At 41.5% G+C, this 25,739-nt stretch overlaps 1 protein-coding gene across 1 annotated transcript; it reads left to right on the top strand.

The window, feature by feature from the left end:
- The first annotated feature begins 1,009 nt into the window (after window positions 1-1,009).
- SRP68 (signal recognition particle 68) lies at window positions 1,010-25,150 on the top strand. The gene is made up of 16 exons (XM_054977303.1): window positions 1,010-1,154; window positions 5,513-5,579; window positions 5,893-6,006; window positions 10,094-10,289; window positions 12,123-12,205; window positions 12,553-12,662; window positions 14,210-14,292; window positions 15,214-15,354; window positions 18,196-18,294; window positions 18,486-18,550; window positions 18,777-18,939; window positions 19,645-19,739; window positions 20,035-20,164; window positions 20,863-20,938; window positions 22,088-22,140; window positions 23,127-25,150. Exons 1-16 carry the CDS (start codon window positions 1,010-1,012, stop codon window positions 23,352-23,354), a joined length of 1,848 nt encoding a protein of 615 aa, XP_054833278.1. The 3' UTR covers window positions 23,355-25,150.
- The last annotated feature ends 589 nt before the right edge of the window (window positions 25,151-25,739 follow it).

The following is a 25,739-nucleotide window of genomic DNA, read 5'->3' as shown; positions in this document are numbered from 1 at the left end:
TCCACCCCTTCCCCCTTTTTGGAGAAGAGAGTTTGTGTAGAAAAGTAACCAGTTGTGGAATGAAGGAAGATGCTGCTATGGAGACCAAGAAAGGATGGTACATGATGTTGTCGCGAGACTGAACGGTGGACAATAGTCCAATGTAAAGGTATAAAAGTGATCAGGTGCCTTATTCTGAATGTGACTTTCGTTTCTCCAAAATGATGTCACAAGCCCTTAAAAGAAGCATGTGCTCCTTTGTTCTGTGGTACATTCTAAGCTCATTTTGTAAGCTGGTACCCTATATTTTCAAATATACTCTGTTACAACAGCCCTTGTCTGTCTCATCTCTCTTTTGCTCAGAAGATTGGAAGGGGCAAAGGGAAAGAGCACTTTTTGTGCAACACTATCTCACAGGGTTGTGAAGATAGGTGAACCGTATTACGCTGTCTTGAGCTCTTTGGAGGAAAGGCGAGTTAGAAAAATGTATCAGCTTTATTTATGTCCTTAGACTTTGGTCTATATTGTAGGCGTGGGGCTTGGGGGGGGGCGGGATGTTCAAATTAAAATGTTTTAAAGGTAAATAAAAATATATAAAAATACAGTAACGAGAGCAAACCAATGCGCCTTCCCTAGACGCTTCACAGATCGAGTTTCACAAAGAGAGGGTCCATTATAGTTCCATAACGTCCCCTCTGAACAGGCAATTGCTGCGCTGCAACCTGGTGCTGCCTAATCGGTGCTTTAATTTACTCAGAAGTAATCCCATTGAGTTTAATTTGGCTGCCACATTACAGAGCCTACTGCATCGAGCTTGGGTGGCCAGAGCAAGGCTCCTGCGAGGCTGAGTTCAGCGCCCGCCCACTTCCACTCCCGGCCCTTCGGTTTAAAACGCCGGCGTTTCCCCTGCGCGCCCTCCTCTGTCCCGTCATCCTCCGCGGCCATGGCTTCGGCGCGTGGCGGTCCCGGCGGAGGCGCCACCTCCCTCCCGCCCCATGATGCTTCGCGGCCCAAGCGGAACAGGCTGAAGATGGCGGCCGAGCGGCAGGTGGTCGGTAGTGGCGGCGGCCGCGGAGGCGGCGGCGGGGCCGGGGGCTCCGCGGCTGGCCCCGAGGAGAACAAGGAGAATGAAAAGCCGAAGGCGGGCGGCCTCGGGGATAGCCTGGGCCTGGAGAGTATCCTGACGGCCAGACGGGGGCGGGACTGCTAATGGGGACGTGTCACTTTAGGCTCCGCGGGGCTGCGGTTGAGCTTTCCGTGCTGCCTCGGGTCTGAGGCAGCCCAGGGTATCTTCCCGCTCCACATAGCTCTCTGCGGTTGCTTCTTCTCCTCGAGCACGGGTCTGTGGCTTCTGGGGAAGGGGCCATTGGCCGGCTCCCAAAAGGGGTCACTGGAGCGATGGGGCCAGGATGGCACATTTTACGCAGGGGCGCTTAAGCACGCTCGTCTGAGAAATGTGGGCTAATTCGGCTTCCCCTCACATTGTTTCAACCGTTGTTGCATGAATTTTTTTTTCCTCGCCGTGAAATGTTACAGAACAGAATTGGATCACTCGGGTTTAGGGTCCAGCGACATATGGCATGTTTAGGAAGAGGCCTTTCCAAAGCTGAGAGATCCCATTGTTGGAATTCTGTTTGAAATCTGTTCTTTGGAGTTCGCCCAAGGCATACTTTCCTGGGAAATCATGCAAACATGTCTGTGTGTGAAATAATTAGCATTACAACGTAAAATCTGTGCAGTCTCAGGAAGGATCTGAGACCAGGGGATGAGTTTTTTGCTTGCCGGTGTTTCCTGGGAAAAACTGTGTGGATTCTGAATTGCTAGTCTTTCCATTGGAATCTGTACTCTACTGCCTGATACAGATAAACAACTTAGTCAGAATCTGACTTCCCAAAACAAGTGTGATATGCCTTGTTTGGGGCACTCGTTGGACCAACACCTAGTCCTGAAGAAGCAGATATTCTGAGAGTGAATCAGCAGACTTTTTACTTTCTGGAAAGTATGCCGAAAAATGCTTAAATCAAAATGAAGTTGATGCTTTGGAAAGAAATACATCCCTGATAGGTTAAGACTTATAGATCTCTTGATGAGGATTATAATTTTGTGCTGTTAGGCTACATGTCACTTCCAAGTGATGTAAGTGGGTTTTGAGGAGAGATTTTGACAAAAGAGGCAGCATGGCATATGGGTTCTAGAAAGGCATTCCAAGTATTAAAGGTGCCAGTGGGTCAAAAGGGAGGCTGTTTAAAGGAGCAAAAAATTTTGGCAAGTTACGGAAGTAATGTGGGCTGGGGCAGCAAAGTAAGCTGTAGGGAGACATAAAGCTTAAGTTTTGTGGGGGGTACAGAAGGGGGTTGAAGTCTGTGACAAGCTGTGACTATTACAACTTTAAAAAGCAGTAGTCCTGAATACAGTCAGAAAATGCAACATTAATATTCTAAAAAATATGGCCTGCCGTGGTTCCTCAAAACTGCCAGTAAATATTGCTAACCATTTAATGTTGAGATAGCTAATAAATACTTTACTACAGGTTTTGGTATTGTGTATTTAAATGAGTAGGTATTAGAAAATTTTTAATGGGAAATCTAGAAATGTAGAAATAAACATATGGAAATAAAGTAATTTTCTCTGTCAAAGAATGTAAACAGTAGGGTCCTTGGACAATCTCTGCTAGAACTTATGCTATTATCATTTATAATACAGAGACGGGAGTTGTAAGCAAGAAGGTCTAAACCTGGTGTGCTGCTGATTCCATATTTATGCAGGGTGATAAAATCCCATGTTGATTGAAGAGCTCCAAAACTATAATTCCAGGCTGTTGGTTGGGCAACAAATGGCAAATGAGATTCAGCGTAAGTGGAAAATGATGCAAGGGCCATGCCAGCATCTGCGCAAGCATCTGTCACACTAGTGAATAACAGTGAATTAGTTTCTAAATGTACATTTGTACATAATATATACAAATACTTAATGCATTGCATACTTACTTCATAGGTATTAGTATTTTGTACTGTCCTTGAATTATGCACCCCAAATAAGAGCTTGATGTGGGTGGGAGAGAGATGTGATTGGGAGAGTGGAAAGAAAGGCTATGTTCTTCATAAAGTGTGATTATCTGTGTGTGATGCCCTCAAGTCATAGCTGACTTATGGAGACCCCTGGTGGGGTTTTCATGGCAAGAGACTATCAGAGGTGGTTTGCCATTGCCTGCCCATGCAATCCCGGATTTCTTTGGAGGTCTCCCATACAATTACTAACCAAGGCCAGCCCTGCTTGGTTTCTGAGATCTAATGAGATCAGGCTTGCCTGGGCTATCCAGGTCAGGGCAGCCATGCACATAGCCACAGAGAAACATGGTAGAGAGATCTAGGTGGTGAGGGAAGGTCTTGAATATAGTAGATAAGGAGAGGAGGGCTTGAATATCGTAGCATCAAAATATTACGGTGCCCTGACCTCCCTGTAATTAAAGCTCTGCCTTTCTAATGCACAATATTTTATTATATGAACAAATCTGCTAGGAATTTCTTGATGTGTTGGGAATTCACTTCAAGTGAATGAATTTACGAGTGAAAGATCATAATGATGTGAGTTAAAGTTGTATGTCCCTTCCAAGAGATTTTTTAAAACTACGTTCATTTTAACAAAAAATTTAGTAAATGAAGGTTTTCCCAAGGTGGTTTTTGATGTGCTCAATAAACAATATCTTAGCCATAGACTTTCTACCATGCATATATGAGCATAAGAACTGCCCCTACTGGATCAGACCAGTAGTCCATCTGCTCTAGCATCCTTTTTCAAAGAATGGCCAACCAGGTACCTTGACGGACTAATAGACAGGATATAAAGCCCCACACCTTCCCCTGTTGTTCCATCCTAGCACTGGTATTCAGAGATCTATTTTCTTTGAATGTGGAGATTCTCTTTAGGCACCGCAGCTAGTAGCCATTGATGAGCCTTTTATAGTCATTTATCCTAGTGGCTGACAATACGTCCACTGATAGTGAATTTCAAAATGGAATTACTTTCGTCTGCCTTGCTGCCCACCAACTTCGCTGGGTGCTCTTGAACTAAGCTATTATGGGAGAAAAGGTTATTTTTATCCACTTTCTTCACTCCATGCATAACTTACAGAATTATCATACTGTCCTCGGTCATCTTTTCTGTCCTAACTAAAAGTTCCAGACATTTCAGTCTTTCCTCATGCTGCTATATATTAGGAACTTCCAGACTAGTTCTAGTAGATGTGCTTAGAGGACAGAGAATATTAAATTAGTATTTTTCAGAACTTCTTGCCTTCAGGAAATCCTTTCTACATGAACTCATTTGTTGTGTAAGCTTTATAAAATGCAGAAGATTCTGGATTGTGGTTTAGAGCAAACCTTGACAAATTTTCTTTGGTCCTAAGAGCAAGCTTAAAAATTTAGAATCCAGGCTTATTTTTTCAGTCTTATTACCACATTTTCTAATTACTGCTATCACAAAACCTAACATCTTCACAGTTTCACATATTTTTATTAAAGCTGTTGTCAGAAATTTTGTATACAAATACAACAAAAAGCTAGTGCTGAACTCTAGCCTAACTTCTTTGACATTTCTAGTAATTCAGTATGGCATTAAAAGCTCCATTTAAATGAATATTGGAGCCAATACAGAAAACAGATGGTTAAGAAATGAATTCATCCACCACCATGGAATGGTGTAAAGTTAACAAGCAGTGACAAGAACTTCATGCAATGTATTTTTTTGCTATACAACAAAACATATTCTGATGTGAAATGGTAAGTTTTGTACTTCTCATTGAGAGGCACTATGATAAAATGAGTGCTAAAGACACTTGGCACCACTGTGAAATTTCTAGGCGCCATGGCAACGTGGTGTCTGGGATGTGTCAAACATGTTCAGAGCATGTAGGACACTTGTTAATGTCTGTTACCCGTAATCATTGTGAACTGAGAATGATCAAGAACTCGCCCCATATTCTCTTGGAACTGTGCACTGGAAGGAAAGAGCAATAGCAGTTAAGGAAGTTTGTCCGCTACAATTAATCATATTATTGAGAAATTCTTATTACAATATGCCTTTGGGTGGTTCCCCAGAGCACAGTTTGAAAACAACCATTCTACAGAAATGTTAAAATTAATGTGCAAAATTGTATTGGCTTATCACAGAATTCTACTTGTGGTGGCATGCATTTTGTTTAAATGAGTTCCCAATACAAAGGTAGAAATTTGCGAAACAGCAATCTAATATTTTAACTGTTGCTATATATAGCTGTTCGTTCTTGTTCATTTTTTTTATCCCAGGGCCAAACATGCCACAAATGTTCATTAAACTTCAAAGGTGTGAATTGGTTTAAGGGGGAAAATGTCTTCCGTCTAACCAGCTTTTGCTATAGCCACTTGTGGAAAGTTTTGCTAAATACCTTTCTCTGAGCTTGAAAAGTTCAGTGAATTGAACAAATCCATGAGTATATCTTTAAAATGTTTATAACATGCCTGTAATGAACTTAACGTTTCCTTAACCAGTCATTCAGTACTTCAGATTGTTAAAGAATCGCAGCAGCAGCATGGGTTACGGCATGGTGATTTTCAGCGATACAGGTGAGTTGCTATCATAAATATATAGAAGCTCCTTGCCAGACAATAATGGTTGCCAGTTCTTTCAACAGTCAAGAAAGAAGCATCTGTCATGGGTGTTGCATTCCAGTATAAGAAAGTTCTTTATTTTTTTATGGGAGCGAGTTTGCCTCGCTGTCCTTGAGCATATCTCATCTTTAGCAGAAGTTTCAGATTCTGAAATTGTTTTAGTATAGATGCGTTGTGCCTGGAACCAGCTTTTCTTTTTTGTTCAGATGTGACATTAAAAGTTGTATTCTTTGTATGAGCTGTTACTTACGAATTTTTCCCCCACCAGGGGTTACTGCTCCCGCAGGCTGAGACGGCTCAGAAAAACTCTTAACTTCAAGATGGGAAATAGGCACAAGTTCACAGGAAAGAAAGTAACAGAAGACCTTTTATCTGATAACAGGTATCGGGAGGGCTAATGGCTATGCTGAGCATAACGTGCATGACTAGTGAGATCAAACATTCACCCATAAATCCATAGCAGAATGCCCAGTAGTGGAGACGGGGCTTTGTGCTACATGCTTTTGAACACAACAGCTCTGGGGTGAATGCTCAACCACTCTGGAAGTTCTTGTTCTCCTTCCAAGTGGTGCAGCAGAGGAAGTGTGAGTGCCATGATACTGATGCCGGTTGGTGGGGAAGCCAGATTTCCCCTTTTTGGCAGCATAATTATTAGGGCTAGCTCTATTAAACATTACTAAAATGTTTTGCAGCAGATTTCTGTTTTCCTCAAAAATTCAGGTTTTTTCAAAAACTCTATATCCCATGTATTGTCGAAGGCTTTCACGGCCGGAGAACGATGGTTGTTGGGGGTTTTCTGGGCTGTATTGCCGTGGTCTTGGCATTGTAGTTCCTGACGTTTCGCCAGCAGCTGTGGCTGGCATCTTCAGAGGTGTAGCACCAAGAGACAGAGATCTCTCAGTGTCACAGTGTGGAAAAGATGTAGGTCATTTGTATCTACTCAGGAGGGGTGGGGTTGAGCTGAGTCATTCTGTAAGAGTTTCCCAGGGTGTGGAATGCTAATGGCGGGAGGCTTCACTGTATCCTGAGGAGGTTCTTTTGCATATGGATTGGTGCTTGATGTGCTAATCTTCTCTGCAGGGCTATTGTCGGGTGTGGAGTGTTTTGTTGGCCTGGTGTTTTTCAGAACTGGAGCCCATGCTCTGTTCATTCTTAAGGTTTCTTCTTTCCTGTTGAAGTTTTGCTTATGCTTGTGAATTTCAATGGCTTCCCTGTGCAGTCTGACAAAGTAGTTGGAAGTGTTGTCCAGTATTTTGGTGTCCTGGAATAAGATACTGTGCCCTGTTTGAGTTAGGCTATGTTCAGCCACTGCTGATTTTTCAGGCTGTCCAAGTCTGCAGTGTCTTTCATGTTCTTTTATTCTTGTCTGGATGCTACGCTTTGTGGTCCCGATGTAAACTTGTCCACAGCTGCAGGGTATACGGTATACTCCTGCAGAGGTGAGGGGGTCTCTGCTGTCTTTTGCTGATCGTAGCATCTGTTGTATTTTTCGGGTGGGTCTGAATACTGCTTGAAGGTTATGCTTTTCAAACAACCAAGGAAAAACAGTCACCTACAGGAAAAGTGTTTTTGCCATATATCAAAGGAATTACTGATCAGATGGGAAAGCTTATGGAAAAGCATAACCTTCAAGCAGTATTCAGACCCACCCGAAAAATACAACAGATGCTACGATCAGCAAAAGACAGCAGAGACCCCCTCACCTCTGCAGGAGTATACCGTATACCCTGCAGCTGTGGACAAGTTTACATCGGGACCACAAAGCGTAGCATCCAGACAAGAATAAAAGAACATGAAAGACACTGCAGACTTGGACAGCCTGAAAAATCAGCAGTGGCTGAACATAGCCTAACTCAAACAGGGCACAGTATCTTATTCCAGGACACCAAAATACTGGACAACACTTCCAACTACTTTGTCAGACTGCACAGGGAAGCCATTGAAATTCACAAGCATAAGCAAAACTTCAACAGGAAAGAAGAAACCTTAAGAATGAACAGAGCATGGGCTCCAGTTCTGAAAAACACCAGGCCAACAAAACACTCCACACCCGACAATAGCCCTGCAGAGAAGATTAGCACATCAAGCACCAATCCATATGCAAAAGAACCTCCTCAGGATACAGTGAAGCCTCCCGCCATTAGCATTCCACACCCTGGGAAACTCTTACAGAATGACTCAGCTCAACCCCACCCCTCCTGAGTAGATACAAATGACCTACATCTTTTCCACACTGTGACACTGAGAGATCTCTGTCTCTTGGTGCTACACCTCTGAAGATGCCAGCCACAGCTGCTGGCGAAACGTCAGGAACTACAATGCCAAGACCACGGCAATACAGCCCGGAAAACCCCCAACAACCATCTATATCCCATCTTCCAGACTTCTGGAAGGAACTCAGGTTGGCATATATGATTCCCTTTTTATCTTCTTAGCAGCCCTGTGAGGTTGAGTGTGTGTGATGGCCCAGGGTTGCCCGCTAAGGTTCACGGCCTGGGAAGGAGGAGTTAAACCTGGATCTCCAGTATCTTAAGCCATGATTTTTTATAAGTTGGGTCTAGGTTCCCTAACCTGACTTTCAGAGCCTCAGTCATATGTCACACTGCCGAGAACTCATTTCCCAAATGCTCAGTGCCTCAAATTGGATTGGGACCATGGCACAATGGAAGAAGAGGCTTCAGCCTCCTGCTCATGCCATTTTTCTGGTCTAAAGTGCCTCAGGAGGGTTGTTTGTCCTGTGGGGGAGGGCTTCACATTTAGTTCTCCCCCCCTTCCAACCAAATAGTATCTCCTCAGACTGTTCTGGGTTGGGAAAAGAGGGGTGGATACAGTGCCTTACGTGCTGTGATCCCAATCCAAAGTGGTAAGTAGCCAGAGGGTAAAGAAATATTAATAATCACTCTTGCTCAAGAATTCATGAATCTCTTATTAAGACTATAAGTCTAATAACACATACAACTCATACACATGACTCATACATCACTTATATACTGATAACTTGTATCACAAGAATAATACATGTATATCTGACAGAGTCCCCGTCCGAGGACTCGGGCGTATACAGGCAGATGGAAATCAACTAGGTAAGTCCTAAGGTTGTTATTGAAGAATTTCCAAAGTAGGTATTGCTTTTTCTTCTGTTTTCTCTTTCTGTAGGTAAAGAAGAAAGAGAAAACGGAAGGAAAAGCAATACCTACTTTGGAAATTCTTCAATAACAACCTTAGGACTTACCTAGTTGATTTCCATCTGCCCGTATACGCCCGAGTCCTCGGACGGGGACTCTGTCAGATATACATGTATTATTCTTGTGATACAAGTTATCAGTATATAAGTGATGTATGAGTCATGTGTATGAGTTGTATGTGTTATTAGACTTATAGTCTTAATAAGAGATTCATGAATTCTTGAGCAAGAGTGATTATTAATATTTCTTTACCCTCTGGCTACTTACCACTTTAGACTTCTGTCTTACCTGAGGGTAGCCTAGGTTGTTGTGATCCCAATCCAAAGCTGGGCCCAGGTGTTTAGGAAATGACTTCCAGCAGCACAACATGTAACTGATGGACTGAAAGTGCGATCAGGAACCCGAACACAATCTATGAAAGTCATAATGTCTGGTTCGGCCTGTGTTCTTAGCCTTGCACCACAGTAAGAATAGGGTGCAGAATCCAACAAAATCAGTGTGGCTGGCAGTCCAGAGCAGTGACTACAGCCATTCTTCTTCTTCAAGTTAACCTTTACTACTACTTCTGTTACAATGTTATAATACTATCAATTATAATACAATACAATCATGAAATGACCAGATTCACAGAAAGGATCTTTGCCATTTCCCCCTTCTCACTACATCCCCCTATGCTGAAAGGCACTCCCAAGGGTCGGGGAGCCCTCAAAATTTGCATGGGATGCAACATGAGAGTTTCAGCAAGAAAGGAACTAGCAAGAATTGCCTCTCTCTCATCTTGCACAAGCTCTTCGGCAAGTGGAGCCAGAGCTTGCATAAAAATTGGCAGAATTTCTACAACTTATGCTTCGTTGCAGTCCCTTGTGCTGCTCTCATGCTGTTCTTCAGGTTCTAGTGATGCTCAGCAGTTTTTCAAAGGGCTACAGTGAGAGCTCCTTCCACAAACTCACTGTGCTTGAATGGACCCCACCCTAATTTCCAGCCTGCAGCCTGAACACAGTATCAGAGAAATTTTTTAATTTCTATAATATTCTTGGTATACAAACAAGTACAATGCAGGATTGTTTAGATGTCGTGCAGAGCTTGTATTGTTTTGCTAATGCATAAGGGAAGGCCTTCAGACAGGACTTGTGTTTGGCTCTTTGACAGTGCCCAGATAAATGCATTTGTTCAGATTAAAGCGGTTCTCTAGTTCAGTGGAGTTTACTGTTTGAGTGATGGCACAATGTCTGGAATGCATCTTTTGAACAAATGGATGAGAAATAATGTTATCTTATACTACAGATACTTGCTTTTGATTCTTATGGATGCCGAAAGAGCCTGGAGCTATGCTATGCAGCTTAAGCAGGAAGCCAACACAGAACCCCGCAAACGATTCCACTTGTTATCTCGCCTGCGCAAAGCTGTAAAACACGCTGAGGAGCTGGAGCGCCTGTGTGAAAGCAACCGAGTGGATGCCAAGACCAAGCTGGAAGCTCAGGTTACTGCTAGCTTTCAGAACTGTCTCGTAGCAGAGAGAATATAAATTAACTCTTTTCTTGTTGAACAAATGGGCCTGAATTATAAAATGACATTAAAACTTTTTGGAGATTAGGTCAGGAATGTCCAGTATGCATGAAGCTGACTTATTAAGCCTCGGTTATAAAATACATTGGTTCACCACAGTGGTTGATCTTAAGCTAAAATTCTGTCTCAAGCAGATGCCTGAGCAGCAGATTGGATGCTGCAGCCAAAATGGATAAGAAAACAGGCAGCTTATGGTAGACTGTTTGCAGTGCAATCTTAGACATGTTAGAAGAAGACTCGTTTTAGTTAATAGGGCTTACTTGTAGGTAAGTGTGCATAGGACTGCAGCCTTAGTGCGGCATGGTTAACTTTGGTTCAGCCTGTGGAATGTTTCCAGTTGGCTCACTTGCATCTTAAACCGCGGCTGCTTTGTGTTGACCTGCTGGCACTGAAGGAGCTTAGGTAGTATCCCATAATGAAAGATGAGAGAGATGTATATAGAATTTTGATAGGTATCATGTGGAGGTGGAACAGAATGTTCAGAAAATCTAGGCCATATTGGTCTTTGAATGTGTGACAAACTGAATATATAGTCCACTCTATTCAGGAGGTTTCATTTCCCTGCATTCATTTAAAACTATGGCGTGTAGTGACATGAACAGCAACCACTGAAGTTACTTGCCAGTGAATCTCTTAAGAAAACCGAAACATACACGTCAAGTGTATTGGGGAACAGGATTCGGAGAACTTCTCTTTCATATTCTCAAGTGAGAAGTAGGAGAAAATTGTGGACAGACTAATAACAAAGTAAAAGTACTATTGATTATAACTGATACTTTGTAGGTTCTTGGGACTCTTGTCTGCATGGTTGGAAAATAGTCCTGACAATGGAAATACAACCTTTAATGTGAAAGAAAATTTCTTGTTGTAATCTCTGTCTCTGAAAGTTTAGTTCCAGGGTGCCCACAAATTTAAAATTGATTTCTAGAGATCTGAAATTTGTATGGCCATATCGGTCATCTGAATGTTGCAGTGGAGATCTTAACGTCTTTGCTAGTTTGGGCCTGGAGGCCGTGTATTGAATTTAAAAGAAGGTTTGATACTGTGCATACTGGTTGATGTAACTGGTATTGTTAAAATATTCTGCAGTTTGGTGTTTGGATTTTTAAAGTAAAGTGGGTAACATGGAAATGTGGGGTTATGTGCATCTTAGTGGAGTTCCCCTTCCAAGGTCCCTCCACATAGAACTGCTTAACTGCCTGGTAGCCGTGTCCTGAGGCCACTCCAACATACATACATGTATGCGTTTTCTTAGTGCTTGAAACATGGATTTTATAATAATTGTATCCAAGGCTTTTTTTCAGCTGGAACGCGATGGAACGGAGTTCCGGAACCTCTTGAAAATGGTCACAGGGCTGGTGGCCCCGCCTCCTGATCCCCAGACAGAGGGGAGTTTAGATTGCCTTCTGTGCCGCGGTGCAGAGGGCAAGCTAAACTCCCCTCTGTCTGGAGATCAGGGGGCGGGGACACCAGCCATGTGACCATTTTCTCCGAGGGCAACCCACTGAGTTCCACCACCTCTTTTCCCAGAAAAAAAGCCCTGAGTATCTGTACACCATAGGGTAGAAGAACTGGATCTAAATGTCAGGTCTACTCTGGAGCTTTTTGTTTTTGGCTATTAACAGTATTTGTGATGATGAGACAGAGAGGGCGACACTGAAGTTGCCAGTCTCTACTGAGATGTTCTTGATGGCCACAGATTATTTCTGTTACACTGACTACTATTCATCTTGCCTTTTTTATACAGGCATATACAGCTTACCTCACAGGTATGCTCCGCTTTGAGTACCAGGAATGGAAAGCCGCCATGGAGGCTTTTAATAAATGCAAGTGAGTTTGTCCTCCGTGTTATCTTCGTATTTGTATGAATCTTGTTAAGCTAAACAGTATGATAGTTAGGCTTATGAGTATATCCATTCAAATTCTTGGAGACGTTTTTGGTATTACAGATTCCACATAAAATATGCATTGTCTAGCAATGTTCTTTGGTTTTAAGCAAATACTCTGAACTACTCCAGAAGATTTTTTTCCTTGATACATTTTAGACTCAGTAGTGTCCTACTAAGAAGAATAGTAGTAAAGTTAAAATGCCTTCTTGAAAACTGATCACAGTAATTCTTCAGAATAAGAGGGGCTTACCCTGTTATAATAATTAATTTGTTGTCTTCCTGCTACAGAACCATATATGAAAAGCTGGCAAGTGCTTTCACAGAAGAGCAGGCTGTACTATATAATCAGCGAGTAGAGGAGATCTCTCCCAACATTCGTTACTGTGCCTATAACATTGGTAAGTAAACCAGATAGAAACAGCTTGAATGAGTGCTTTAATATCTCTCTTGGTTAGTTCTCTTCTAAAATGAGAGTATGGTGATACATACTCCGGGCACCTACATTTGCACAGCTTAGAATCCAGAAATCTTTTTCAGCTTGATATTTCTATAATTTCAACATTCATTTCAGCATTTCTAGCTATCATAATTGCCCTGACCTGGATAGCCCAGGTGAGCCTGATCTCATCAGATCTCAGATGCTAAGCAGGGTTGGCCTTGGTTAGTAATTGGATGGGAGACCTCTAGTGAAGTCTAAGGTTGCAGAGGCAGGGTTGCAGAAACCTCTGTTAGTCTCTTGCCATGAAAACTCACCAGGGGTCACCATAAGTCAACTTTGACTTGAGGGCACTCTCTACCACCACACCTATCACAATTGCCAAGAAGAGCTTGAAAGCCTGCAAGAATCTATTGAAAGTACAGGATGACAAAAAATGATAGGGCAGGGCTCAGACGATCAGAAAGCCTTGTTTTCTTTCAGAGCTTTGGTCTATATCAACCCCCCCCCCTTCCTATCTTTTCCATCCCTTTCCTGATTGTGCCAAAAATATCAGGCCAGAATCTAGTAATTGAAATAAAGGCTGTTGTTCTGTTCTACGTAGTTTTCCTGACTCTTTTTCTGCTTTTAAAAATGCAGTTGCAGAGATTACAATACAGTGCAGGATGAGTGCAGAGGAGGAGATGCTGAACTCTTTCGTATCTGTCAGTTTCTATTAATATTGCCCATCTCCCCCACTTTGTTCCTTGTTCTGTATCTCTAGCTTGGGGCAGGGATGTTTAAATGAAAAATAGCTAGAAAGGACAGGGTTAAGAAGCCCTGCCCCTTGTACCACTCTTCTGTTGCCAGTTAAAACGGAGAAACACCTCACAATAGTTTGTGCTTAACAGCCGGTGTTTAGGCTCATAATTTGGATCATTTTGCTAAAAAAATCTTCCTATTGTCTTAGTAGGTGGTTCAAAGAGACCAAGATGGTAGTTGCTTGCCATTTGAACCAAATTAAGTGGTAAGTAAATCCCATCTTTGGTCTCTTGTTTCAGTTGCATATTGATTTTTACATTGTACCATTAGAGTTTTTTAAATTTTATTTATGGCTTCAATCCAGTGATCTGTGGGTGGGAGGTTCACAAATCTTTCCCTTGCTTCTCTCCATCAGCAGCCCTTTCCAGCAATTAGAAGGTGATTCCTATTGTTGTGGGATCCAAAGGAACTAATAGCCACATGGGTGGGGGGCTGCATTGAGGAGGGGGAAAGAGGTGACATCCCCTTGTCTTCCCTGTTCTCTCAGCATGCTTCTAGGAGGAAGGGATCAGGGGAAGGATCTGCACTGGTCTAATATTTATTACAAAGAGTACCTTCCACAGATGGATCACTGGATTGAGCTCTCGACAGTTAAAGGAAAAAAAGGATAAAAATTCATTGCTTTTCAGCATCTAAACCCAGGCTTCATTAAGTAACAAGCATTGTCCCAGATTTTACACTAACTGTATTTGCTCTGTTTCCTCTTAGGTGACCAGTCAGCTATTAGTGAGTTAATGCAAATGAGGCTACGATCTGGAGGTACTGAGGGACTTCTTGCTGAAAAACTGGAGGTACTTGTACCCTAAGCGTTTGGAAGAAGTGTTGCTACCGGTTTGTTTTCCAAGTGCATGTTTTAAATCCTTAGCATATGAGCCTATCAAGATGTCCCTTTCCCCTTCTTTCATTTCGCCCTCTTGTTGGCAGACTCTTGGCAGTGCCATCCTTGCATCAAGTTTCAGCTGTGAGGCTTATAAAGTGCCCTTCCCAACAGCCTTCTCCCTGCTTTTATGACTCTTTCTACAGAAAGCTGTGTGAACTTTAGCTTAGTATAGGAGTGTCAGGCTCAGGTTGCAGAGCAAAACTTGTCCTCCGATAGATGCTCACGATCACACCTATCATTTTTTAATCAGAGTATTTCCTAGCTTCTACACCACATCATGAATTCTGCCGTAGTTAGACACTAATATATGCAAATCTGCATGCGCTGTTATGATGTGTGTATGTGTATGTTTGGACACTTGGCTTGCTCTGTCCTGGAAATCCTAGCAGCGAACTTCCCTGCTCTTCAGCCACATAACAAAAGAGATATTTGAACAGCTATCCCTGATATGGACAAGACCCAGAGATGGTTCAGTATTTTGAGTGTAGAATGATAGAGGAGCCATGGTCCATATTGGAACTCCCTAAAGGGCCTGACAACACCACAGCCCAGGTTTAGACCATTTTATACAGGGAAGCATTTTCTAGCCAGGAATAAAGGGGAAGTCCTTTAGTTGTTGGGGCTTTTAAAAAGTAAATGTTTTAAGTAAATATGTTGATTGCTTATAAAGGCTTTTAAAAAAGGCTAAAAAAAACCCAAGTTAAATATGTCATAAGTTTTAAAAAGACTGACACATTTGTTTCATGATTCTTAACACCAAACAAACAAAACTTAGCCTAGGAAGTAAGAGCTTCTCTTCATATTTCCCACTAATAACTTGGCCATTCTTCAGGCACTCATCACCCAGACTCGAGCAAAGCAGGCAGCCACTATGAGTGAAGTGGAATGGAGGGGAAGAATTGTGCCCGTGAAGATAGACAAAGTGAGGATCTTCCTACTAGGGCTGGCAGATACTGAAGCAGCTATTGCTCAGGTGAGTGGAAAATCCATGCAAGCTGCACTTTGTTGTTTTTACTGTGAATAATGTGTTCTTGTGTATAACTAAATAGCAGCACATTCACATTCTCCTGTATAAAAAGAGCATAACATTGTGTAATAGAGCTCAGTGACCAGTAGGTGGTGTAGCTCAAAACTGCTTATGTTTCTGGCTTAGGCAGAAATCTGAGAAGATACAGGTGGTGTGAAATAAACCTGCTGTGAATAGGCATGCAACCAATTTGATCTATATAATAACATCTGGAATGATTTCCTCTGATGCGTACATTGCAAAATGTGTTTGTGTAAGCACTCTTGCATAAGTTTGGTGGTGAGGAATGGGTATTATCAGCTCCAGCAAGCATAGGGCTTGGTCCCATATTTGGGCTTTGCTGATCCATGCAATGTTATCTTTAAGTCTAGCCTACTATAACAGGATTTGTGTGGGGCTGCCCTTGAAATAATTTGGACCCTTCAGCTGGTGCACTGCAAAACATAGCTGCACAGTGGCTATCTACTGTGAACTGCTTTGAATGGGTTGCACCTGTTTTGAGAACATTGCTCTGGCTAGCTGTTTATGCATCTAATTCAAGGTTCGAGTTATTACCTTTCAAGCCTTCCATGGCCTGGGGCCTTCCTACTTGAGGGACCGTTGGGTGTAATTCAAGGCACTTTACACTTCCATGTCATAACTGGAACTTTTACTGCAGAATGGCTTTCCTGAGTTTTGAGGAAGTTATGAAAGGCTGAGCTTTTTAAGAGGGGCAGTTGGTTAGTGTTTTAGATAAAGTTTTAAAATTACTACCAAATTGGGGTTTTAATATATGTTTGCTGTTTTAAAATACTGTATGTTTTAAAATTGATGCAGATAATTGACTTGAATTCTGTTTCGAGAGAAAAACGACTTCTAAATAAGCATATGGAAGTTTATTTTTGAATAAATCGTGCATGTACTTTGTCCCAGGATGTCCCATGAGCTGAAGCCTGGTGAGCAAACAAATCCCAGTCTCATGATCATCTTTGTAAGGATAGCCTACTCTGATCAGTACTTCTTATGAATGCATCCCATACCAGTCTTTCCCAAATCCATGCTGCAAAGGCAGAGCAGTACTTTCGGGACTTCATGAAGCTGAGAATGGACACCTGTACATGACATGATTGAACAGCTGCAGTGTCTATTATTAAAACATTTTAAATTGTGTCCATCTCTCCCTTGTTCTGTTCTGTTAAGAACCTTGGTGCAAGTGTTTTAACTCTGTTTAACAGGAGTTTCTTTGTCCCTGTCAGCTTATACTTGTGTAGTTAGGCATATCACGAGTTAAACAAGAAATCATATATGGCATAAACCACAGGTAGGAATCTGTTGTGTCCCAGATGGCAAAAGCTTTCACCTGTCTACTTCTTAATATTTTGGCATGCTAATAAACAAAAGGGTAGGGGTCAAGATACGGGTAAGGCTTGGCCAGATGTTATGGGAGCAGGTAGTGGCACCAGTGGTGCTGCAAGCTCCTCATGAGCTTTTCTTTGTTCCTCTGGCAGAGAATTGGCCCTCCATGCTGAGCGAAATAGTAGGGCGTGTCGTTGTTCAGCATGCCCCTGATCTAAACTACTACTAATGTTTGTTTCTCCTCAGGAGATGCTTAGGAAAGGCTAAAACTATACTTTTTGCATTTGTTGGGGACCTCTTTGTTACTTCATTGCTGTTGGCTTTCCTTTGCATGCTAATGCTGAAATAGGCTCTCAGGTGTGGTTCAGAATGCTGTCAGACTTGTTTGACTAGCCTCTGTGGTAGTAACAATGGTCCCTCCTTAGTATTTAGAAAACTTCTTAATTTGATTATTAAGATCTCCTTATACATACCTGAAGATTAGAGTGCATGTTTAATGAAATGTATTAATCTAATTTAGATTGGTAGAATAAACAGTTAAAGCAGCTATCCGCAAACCTGTTCCTCTAGAGTGGCTTTTTAAAGGGCTTCTTGGGTTAATTAAAATGCTGTGCAGTCAACTTGAGGATTGCTTGTTGTCCATGCATGGACAATCCATGCCAGTCAAGCCAAACTTTAAGCCGGCCAAACCATCCTTTGGCCAGTCTGACTCAAGGAACGTTCCTTTCCCAATCCTAAACCATGCAAACTCTGAACATAGGAAAAAATTCACTCACTGAGTGATTCTAGGGATCATGCCTAGCTCCACAAGCCCCAACATTTAAATTCTAGTTATGGTCGTCTCGGAGGAAGTGGGGTGGAAATAAAACACTAGATCTCAAGCAGGAGAAGCTCATTTCTTATAAACAAGCTGTTTGGAATAGGAATTGCCGTTTAGACGGTTTAATGTAGAATAGCATAGGTACTAGCATTTAGGAAGATCCTAGTGCCCCTGATGGAGAAATAAATACAAGGCAGTTAAAGAATTCTTTATATATATTTTTTTTATTGTCATGTGTGAGTTTGCGTCTTTGGATAACTAGCTATTTCTCAAAATAACGAGGATCTCCTCATGCCTGCTTTTATCTGTTCAGTCACATTGCTTTTCACCTTTTTGTTGCTGAATTCTTATGTTACTAAACTGAGGAAATGGCAAAAAAACCAGTTTATCAAGTCATGTATAAATTATTCAAGAGGAATTATTGCAGAAATCTTCTTGCATTGATTTATTTCATAGTGCATTTTTGGGTCATTAGTGAGGGAAGATGACCAGTTCAATGTGTCATGCTACGTGTCTGTAATACTCTTTAGTGGTTGCGATTAACAGGTGCATTTTTACCTAGCTTGTGATTTAATTAACAAATGGCAGCAGCCCAAAGATTTTGAACGTTTGTGTACCGCTTCTGTATCTAGGCAGAAGAAGAAGAAACGAAAGAACGTTTGTTTGAGTCCTTACTGAGTGAGTGTCGAGATGCAATACAGGCTGTTCGTGAAGAACTGAAACCAGACCAGGTGAGCATAAAGTGTTACGATTGTAGAGGGCCTTGTTTATGGTTGGCATTTTTTATAACTGAGGCCTGCTTGAAGAAACCATTTGGGCAGGCCCAGGAGGGTTTTTTTAATGAGATAATATTGCCTGCAGCTGCTTTTGGGCTATATGTGTCTTTCCTCAAAGAAAGCAACTGTTGTTCTGTTTACTATAGAAACAACGAGATCATTCTTTGGAAGCAGATTCTGGAAAAGTCTCAAATATCCAATACCTTCACAGGTAAGAGTATTTTGTGGTGCAAGAATCTTTGTCATTGTAACGTTCATTGAATCTTTTAAATCAGAGATGCTCATTGGTCCCGTTTTTCCCACACTAGTTTTGAAAAGTTCTGGCAGTCTTTTCACCATAGTTCTCACCTAGCTTGCATGCTAGTTGATAGTGGTAACTTAAGTGTTAACATACGGCTTTTAACAGTATACCAAATTCTTGAAATAATATTTTCTAGTTACCTGACTTACATCAAGCTGTCCACAGCAATCAAGCGCAATGAGAGTATGGCAAAAGCTTTGCAGAAGGCACTTCTGCAGCAGCAGCAGCCGCCAGAGGAAGATGGTAAGCGTACCCCTCGGCCTCAGGACTTGATACGCCTTTATGACATCATCTTACAGGTAATAACAATAGCAGAAAAGATCTGAGTGCTTTTGGTTCCTGTTGCCTTAATCCTTTGGTTAAGTTAAATGCAGAAAATTGAAGATTAGCAAGTACTAAAACTAGAAGAGATCAGTGCTTGATTGGTAACAGATGTTTACATTCCTCTGCTGAAAAATTTGCAAAATATGGAGTACCGCCTAAGTTCATGAATCTAATGCCATTTCAAACAAGGATGTTTTCCTGTTCATGACAAAGTGAGCTATTTCTCTTAGTTGGTTATGGTTGTAGACTTCATTAGTCTTTGTGTTTGGCCTTGCACAGAAAGTTAATTGATTGCATGGAAACTAAAATCGAACACTCTTTCAGTTTCCTGGATGAGAACTTACTAGAGATGACACATTAATAACTCTGATAATTGAAGGTTATGCACTGGACAGCAAATGGGAAAGGATACTCTCTTGTAAGAAAATCAGCATTTAAAGAAAGCAATGCTTTGAAGTAAGGTAGCTCCTGTTTTATTTGTTGAAGATGTTGGTAAACCTTCCCAAAGATTTCTGACCTAGTCTAGAATCTGAATGGTATTAAATAAAGCATGCCTTTATGCAGTGCTAGACAAGAAGCAAATTTGTGTCAGAAGTGACTTGATGGTACATCACAAGGATGCAAATTTACATACAAAAATGTTTTTTTTTTAAAAAAAATTCTTTTTGATCTCTCTAAAGAATTTAGCAGACTTGCCACAGCTTCCTGGCCTAGAAGAGGATAAAAGCTTCCTAAAGGAGATAGGAATAAAGACATTGGTGTATAAAGCTTACAGGTAATTCTCAAGTAAATAACAAAGTCACTTAACAAGTTGTGAGTAAGCTGTAGAATATTCCCCACATAGCTGACATTTCAGTACATTGGCTTCAATGTGAGAACAGGAACCAAGAAAGGAATTGCATCTGATTTCACAGTTGTTGGAAATGTTGTATTCCATTTATCTGAAATTATATTAGCCTATCACAGGATTGCTTTTATTGTATGTTCTTTGTTACCAGCTGTGTTAATGCCGCTACCATTGACTGAGTCCTAGTAAGAATGCATCTGATACTGTTGTCTTATCCCACTAGATGTTTTTTCATTGCACAGTCCTATGTTCTGGTGAAGAAGTGGAGTGAAGCGCTGGTTTTGTATGATCGAGTTCTGAAATATGCCAATGAAGTCCAAGCAGAAGCTGGAACTTACAAAAACAGCTTAAAGGTACAAAATTAACTGTTTCACATGAAAATCCTTCTTCTGGTGAGGCACCTCTGGCAAAATAATAAAAAATGAAGGCACTTACTGCTGTTTTTAACTCTTTATTGGGCACACTGTGTTAAGCTTTTGTGTACAGTCTTGCTCTGATGAACTTTGTAAGCTTTGGGGCCCATGAAAAGATCACAGGAGGGGGAAACTATTTTGAAACCTTCCCCACCCCTGACTCCCCCTCCAGCATTCTCTAAACTCAAGGACTTCAGCAAACTTTCCCCCAGTCCCCTCTAGCAAAGCTTCTGTCAGCATTCCTTCCTTTCTGATGCGTTTTCAGACCACCTCGGGCCTTTTTCATTTTTCTCTAGGTAAAAGTCATGTCCTTGTGCCTGCTTGAGAAGTCTCCCAAGCATGTAGAGCCCCCTCTGTGACTTGTTAGTGGGTGCCCCTTTTTTGTTGCCTTTGCCAGCCATTCAGGGGCCAATCATTACAATTAATGATGGCTTGATGTGCAATTTGCAGATGTGGTTTCCACATTTTTTCCTGTTTTTTTTTCTCGTACTGAATAAAGTACATTGAATATATGCATCTCAGTGTTTTTGTCAGGTGCTAGGACTTTTTTTAAAAAAGGGTCCCAAGAAGTGCATTGTTTATGCTAGTCTTGTTTAATTTCCTCTCGCCTTTTGGGCATTTGATCTGATTTTGTGTAGGAGCTGCCTGATGTTCAAGAGCTGATCACCCAAGTTAATGCAGAGAAATATTCCTTGCAAGCAGCTGCCATATTAGGTGAGTATCTTAATACTGTTGGAGCTACCAGTTTTCTGACTCCATTCTGCACGTTACTGTTTTTCAAAGAATGTACATCATAAAGGGTTGGATCCAGCATAGCATTTCCATGGCCACAAGGATTTCTTCCTGCAGAGTTGCTCCATTTCCCCGCTACCTCAACAGCCCCAAATCCATCCCAGGCCTGCTTCTGGGAATCCAACCAGTGCCCGTAACGGCAACACATTTGACCTGCCCTTGGCATCTCTGGCCTCGTGCCATACCCCCCCTTGCGTTTGAAGTAGCATGGTGACATTGCTGAACATGATGATGGCAGTGCCTGTCGTCATATCAGACTGGAAGGAAACAGTCTCTCTCATTTTTATCCAACATTTCTCTCCAGCTCAGGATAGTGTACATAGACTTCTCCTCCTCCATTTGGCAGCGCTGTGAGGTGGGTGAAGCTGAAAAAGAGTGACTGTTCCAAGGTCACCCAGCAAGTGTTTGGGGCGGGGGATATGAACCCAGCTCTCCCTAGTTTGGTCCCAGTGCTAAGGCCACTGCACCACACTGGCTCTGAAGGGCTTTCCCCCTCTCTTCCACGTCCGCTTTCAGTGGTGGGACTCTGTCCAATTCCGAACAGGGAAATGAAGTATTTTTAATTGACTTTTGCCGATCTGAGACGCTTCCTGAAATGTGTGAGATCCATATTCATATGCTAGATTACCAATGATGGGAGCATCCAAGTTATGAATGGATATTTTATACTAGACAGCCTGTACTTGGACAGTATAGTATAAAATATCCATGCATAACTTGAGCGTGTAGAGTGACCGTATGTGTTATGAAAAAGGGTTTGACCCACTACTTATATGCATTTTGAATCTTAACATTTAAATATATTTATTTACTTGAAGCATCTCTATTCTTGCCTTTTTTCTGAGCAACTAAGGACCCATAGCAGGTGGTAATCATATAAAATACAATGAAGGGGAAAGCTGTGGGCTAGACACGTGGTCACTCTAATAATTGTTGCTTAGTCTATGTAATTGCGAGTGGATTCTCAAGTACAAGGTATCATACAAAATGCCTTTGACGTTCAGCTGGCTCCAGAGAAATGGTTGTATTGCTAGTAGCAGCATTTTCACAGAGCTCCCCTGTGACTTCCAGATGCTGGAGACACCCCTGAGGTTGAGTCCCCATCCCAGGTCAAGGATGGCAAGGTAAGCAAGTTTCAGTCATGCTGGTGTGAGATTTCAGAATGATCAGCAAACCTGATTTCTGCTCTCAGCTCCCACTGTTGCAAACTGTAAATCCATGTTTCTAGCTGTACAAATCATACAAAGATGCCTAATTTTCCTCTTTCAGTTTAGAAATAAGATTGCAGTGCATACCATTTGATTGAATCAGTTTGGCAAAGTAGGGAGGTCCACATAGTGGAAAGGACCCTGAGAGCAGTGATCAGAGAGCTGGGAATAATGCCATGTGTCCTTAGATTTCCTTGCCTTACTTGTAAAAAAAAAAATTGTCTTGCCAAACATGAGGAATAGAAATATTTTAACCTAGATTCTACATAGTATGATCATGTGAGCCGTAGTCAGTTTCAGAGCTCAATAGGTGTTCAGAGGAATTTCATGGGAAGAAGGCTAAACTCTGCAAGTACATCTACATCACAGCCAGTCTTACTTTTGAAAAGGGGGCAACTTTCTCTTAACACTCTTTCTGAAAGAGATTTAGAGCCAAGCTACAAGTGACGACTTACACAGGTTGGACCCTTGTCAGCTTACCTCAAGTTTTGATGGGAAATGTAGGCGTCCTGGTTTTACAGCTTGACTCTCCATTACAGCTGCAAGACCAGGATGCCTACATTTCCCATCAAAACTTGAGAGAAACTGACAAGTGTCAAACCTGTGTAAGGTATCACTTGTAGCTTGACTCTTAGAATTTGAATATTTTCCTTCTCTGTCCCTAAGGAGAAGGTGTCCCAAGGAATGGTTTGGCATTAGGTCCTGATACTTGTTCATCTGTGACATCTGTTACTTTTATTGTCCATTGCTTTGCAGATATTATTTATAAAGTCTCAGATAGTGGAAAGGCTCCTGAAGTTTCTGCTAGTATTGTGTACTCCTGTTTGGCCATTCTACTAGATTTGGTTAGGCATCCTCATTGTTTTCAGTTAATCTTTGTTTTTGTTTCTTTTTATATCAAGCCACTCTCAGAACGGTTAGAGACTTTCTGTCTGGATTCTTCTCTGGTCAGCAAGCAAGCCAGTCTGGTGCATTTTCCTCCAGAATTCCAGCCAATACCATGCAAGCCTTTGTTCTTTGACCTGGCCCTCAACCATGTCACTTTCCCGCCCCTGGAGGACAAAGTGGAGCAGAAAGCAAAGAGTGGTCTTACAGGATATATCAAGGGCATCTTTGGATTCCGGAGTTAACCAGGGCAGCTCTCAAGAACAGGAGTGTGTTCTTTCTGGATTTTGGGGGAAACTCCAGCAAATTTAGACCTTAACCAATGTGTCTGAAATCCATGTGGGAGGTTTTTAATATCCAGTATTCTCTCTTGTCTGTACATCTGGTTTATTAGAAACTTTCTAAACTAAGAACATGCATAGGATGGTCTCTTTCCTGTAATATCTGAAATTGATGGAAACTTCATCCTTCTTTGTTGAAAGAGCTAGAATCTGAAACCACTTCTACCCAGGCAGAACCAGTGCCCATTTGATGTGGGCTAGGTTGATCTTAATTTTCTTTCCGTAGTTTATGCTATACATTTGATTTTTAGAAAGCTAGCCTGTGATGGACAGGATGGAACGGAAGGGTACCAAAGCACAGGATTGCAGTTGGGCTGCCAAAGCAGAGGGTATGAAACCCAAATTTGAATACCCTCTGCTGCCTACCACTTTGACTGATAGTCAAAGTGCTTGGTTTTTTTATGTTTCAGAAGCATTGGGAAACTTTGATTAAAAGTCAGAGTTGGCTGATTGAAATATCTGCAGGTAAAGCGAATTGAGAATATGCTTTTAAGTTGGTGGCACGCTGGAAGCACCTCCTCAGAACAAAGAATTCTCTGAGAACCTCCTGGAGAACCTGAAAAGCCGTCGGCTTCAGAGAGAACAAATGATTTTCAATTTACAGATTACAGTTTTCTTCTTTCTCTGTTTAACTTAGGTGAAGTTGGTATATTGGGGGTTTCTTTTATTAACATGGCATTATAGTTAGTTGTTTTAAGGAATCCATTTAGAGCAAAGACAACTGAAATGATGGACTCCTAAGCAATAAAGACCATTGCCGTGTATTCAAGGGTGCATTTTCTCTGCAAGCTTTTAACAGTGCTGTGGGAATCCATCCTTCTTGTAAATGTAACTTTTTTCAGAACTATTCGTAGGCACAATTGTTCAAAATACTGTATTTGGGACTTCACCATGAACTATGTTACTTGTCTTTAAAATATTTATCCTAGTTAGTCTGGAGTATTTGCTGGCTCAGACAGTCCCTTAACTATATTTTTGTTACACTGGTTTTGCTGTTTTTCCTCTTAGAATTGTTGGAAATAGTAGAAAAACTGGATTGATCCATTTGAAAATATTCAGAAGTGATACTTCTCAATGATTGAGTCAAACTGCAGATGATTATAGTTTTCAGATTAAAGAAATACGGAGTTTCATTGTACCAAAATTACTGGATTTATGTAAAAAAAAAAAAACAGCCTCTTTTAGGGGGATCTAATGGTGCCACATCTGTTTTAAAATGTGTATATGAAGTGTGCTTTCTAATCTGTCTTGCGGGAGGGGCATTTTATAGAAGAAAAATGGAAGCTAAAGAATATTTTTTAATTTATCAAGTGGTGAAATTTCACACAGAGATGAGGTCTGCTAAACCAGTGATTTGTTGATTCTATTGAAGACTAATTTGGTAACAAGAAATCTGTCAAGTGACTGGTACCATCTCCTTTCTGGGCATATGCTGTTGGTATTTTGTTTGATTGTACTTTGCTCAAGACTCTCCTCCTGCTTTCAGATCTGAATTAAATCTGAAAACTGAATTCCTCTTACTCAACTTTTGTTTGCCTTCCATCTCAGTCCTACAGGCAGCCGAGCACATTCCACGCCCACTGCTTTTGTCTTCATTTGCTGTCACAAATACTTAAAATCTTTTTGTCAAACACCCTGTGGCACAAAGCATATTACTCAGACAAAAAAATTCTGAAACAATAAAAAAAAACTTGTTCTGACTTCTAAGGGTGTAGCTTATATCAAGCAGTCAATATTACTAATTGAACGGGGTGCTGAGCTTCTATTTCGGTGTCACTTTATGTAGTTATCAAAGAAAAATTTCCACATTAATTTGTTACTGTAGTAAAGAATCTCCCTTTCTCCTGTCCTTACATACCTGGGTGTTGACAAGCTGTTGTCCTGTACCTACAGTTATACCTGAAAGAGGAAGTACTTTATTGTCTCCTAAGTCTAGTCATTCAGACATCTTGGGGCATAATGTTGAGGACTTGGCAGCTGTGGATCAGGTGATGTTGGGCATATTCCCGTGCCCTCACCCTTCTGCTGAGATTCTCCTTTGCTGTAGCACAGTTTTCATCTTTGGGTCCCTTTCAAGCTGTGTCGCATCAGAACAATTCTTTTTCATCCCTGCATTACCAGCATCCTGGGTCACAGAACCTGAGTGTAGTAATGATAAAGGACGTACTGAGTATCATGAATAGATTTCTTCATCAGTTCTTACTGCGTTCCATTCTGGATTAATGAACAATGAAAAAGAGCCTGCAATGCTCTAATAAAAGCATTGGCAGATAGTAAAAATGTGTAGTC

Source organism: Eublepharis macularius, chromosome 4 (assembly GCF_028583425.1).
Source record: "Eublepharis macularius isolate TG4126 chromosome 4, MPM_Emac_v1.0, whole genome shotgun sequence".
Classification (NCBI taxonomy): Eukaryota; Metazoa; Chordata; class Lepidosauria; order Squamata; family Eublepharidae; genus Eublepharis; species Eublepharis macularius.
This window is presented reverse-complemented; position numbering and strand designations above follow the sequence as displayed.

Excerpts from the sequence above, each read along its gene's own strand:
- SRP68 (XM_054977303.1), top strand. The coding sequence starts at position 1,010 with ATGGCGGCCGAGCGGCAGGTGGTCGGTAGTGGCGGCGGCCGCGGAGGC. Across the intron at positions 6,007-10,093 it reads GACCTTTTATCTGATAACAG|ATACTTGCTTTTGATTCTTA; the intron begins GTATCGGGAGGG and ends CTTATACTACAG. Across the intron at positions 12,663-14,209 it reads TTACTGTGCCTATAACATTG|GTGACCAGTCAGCTATTAGT; the intron begins GTAAGTAAACCA and ends GTTTCCTCTTAG.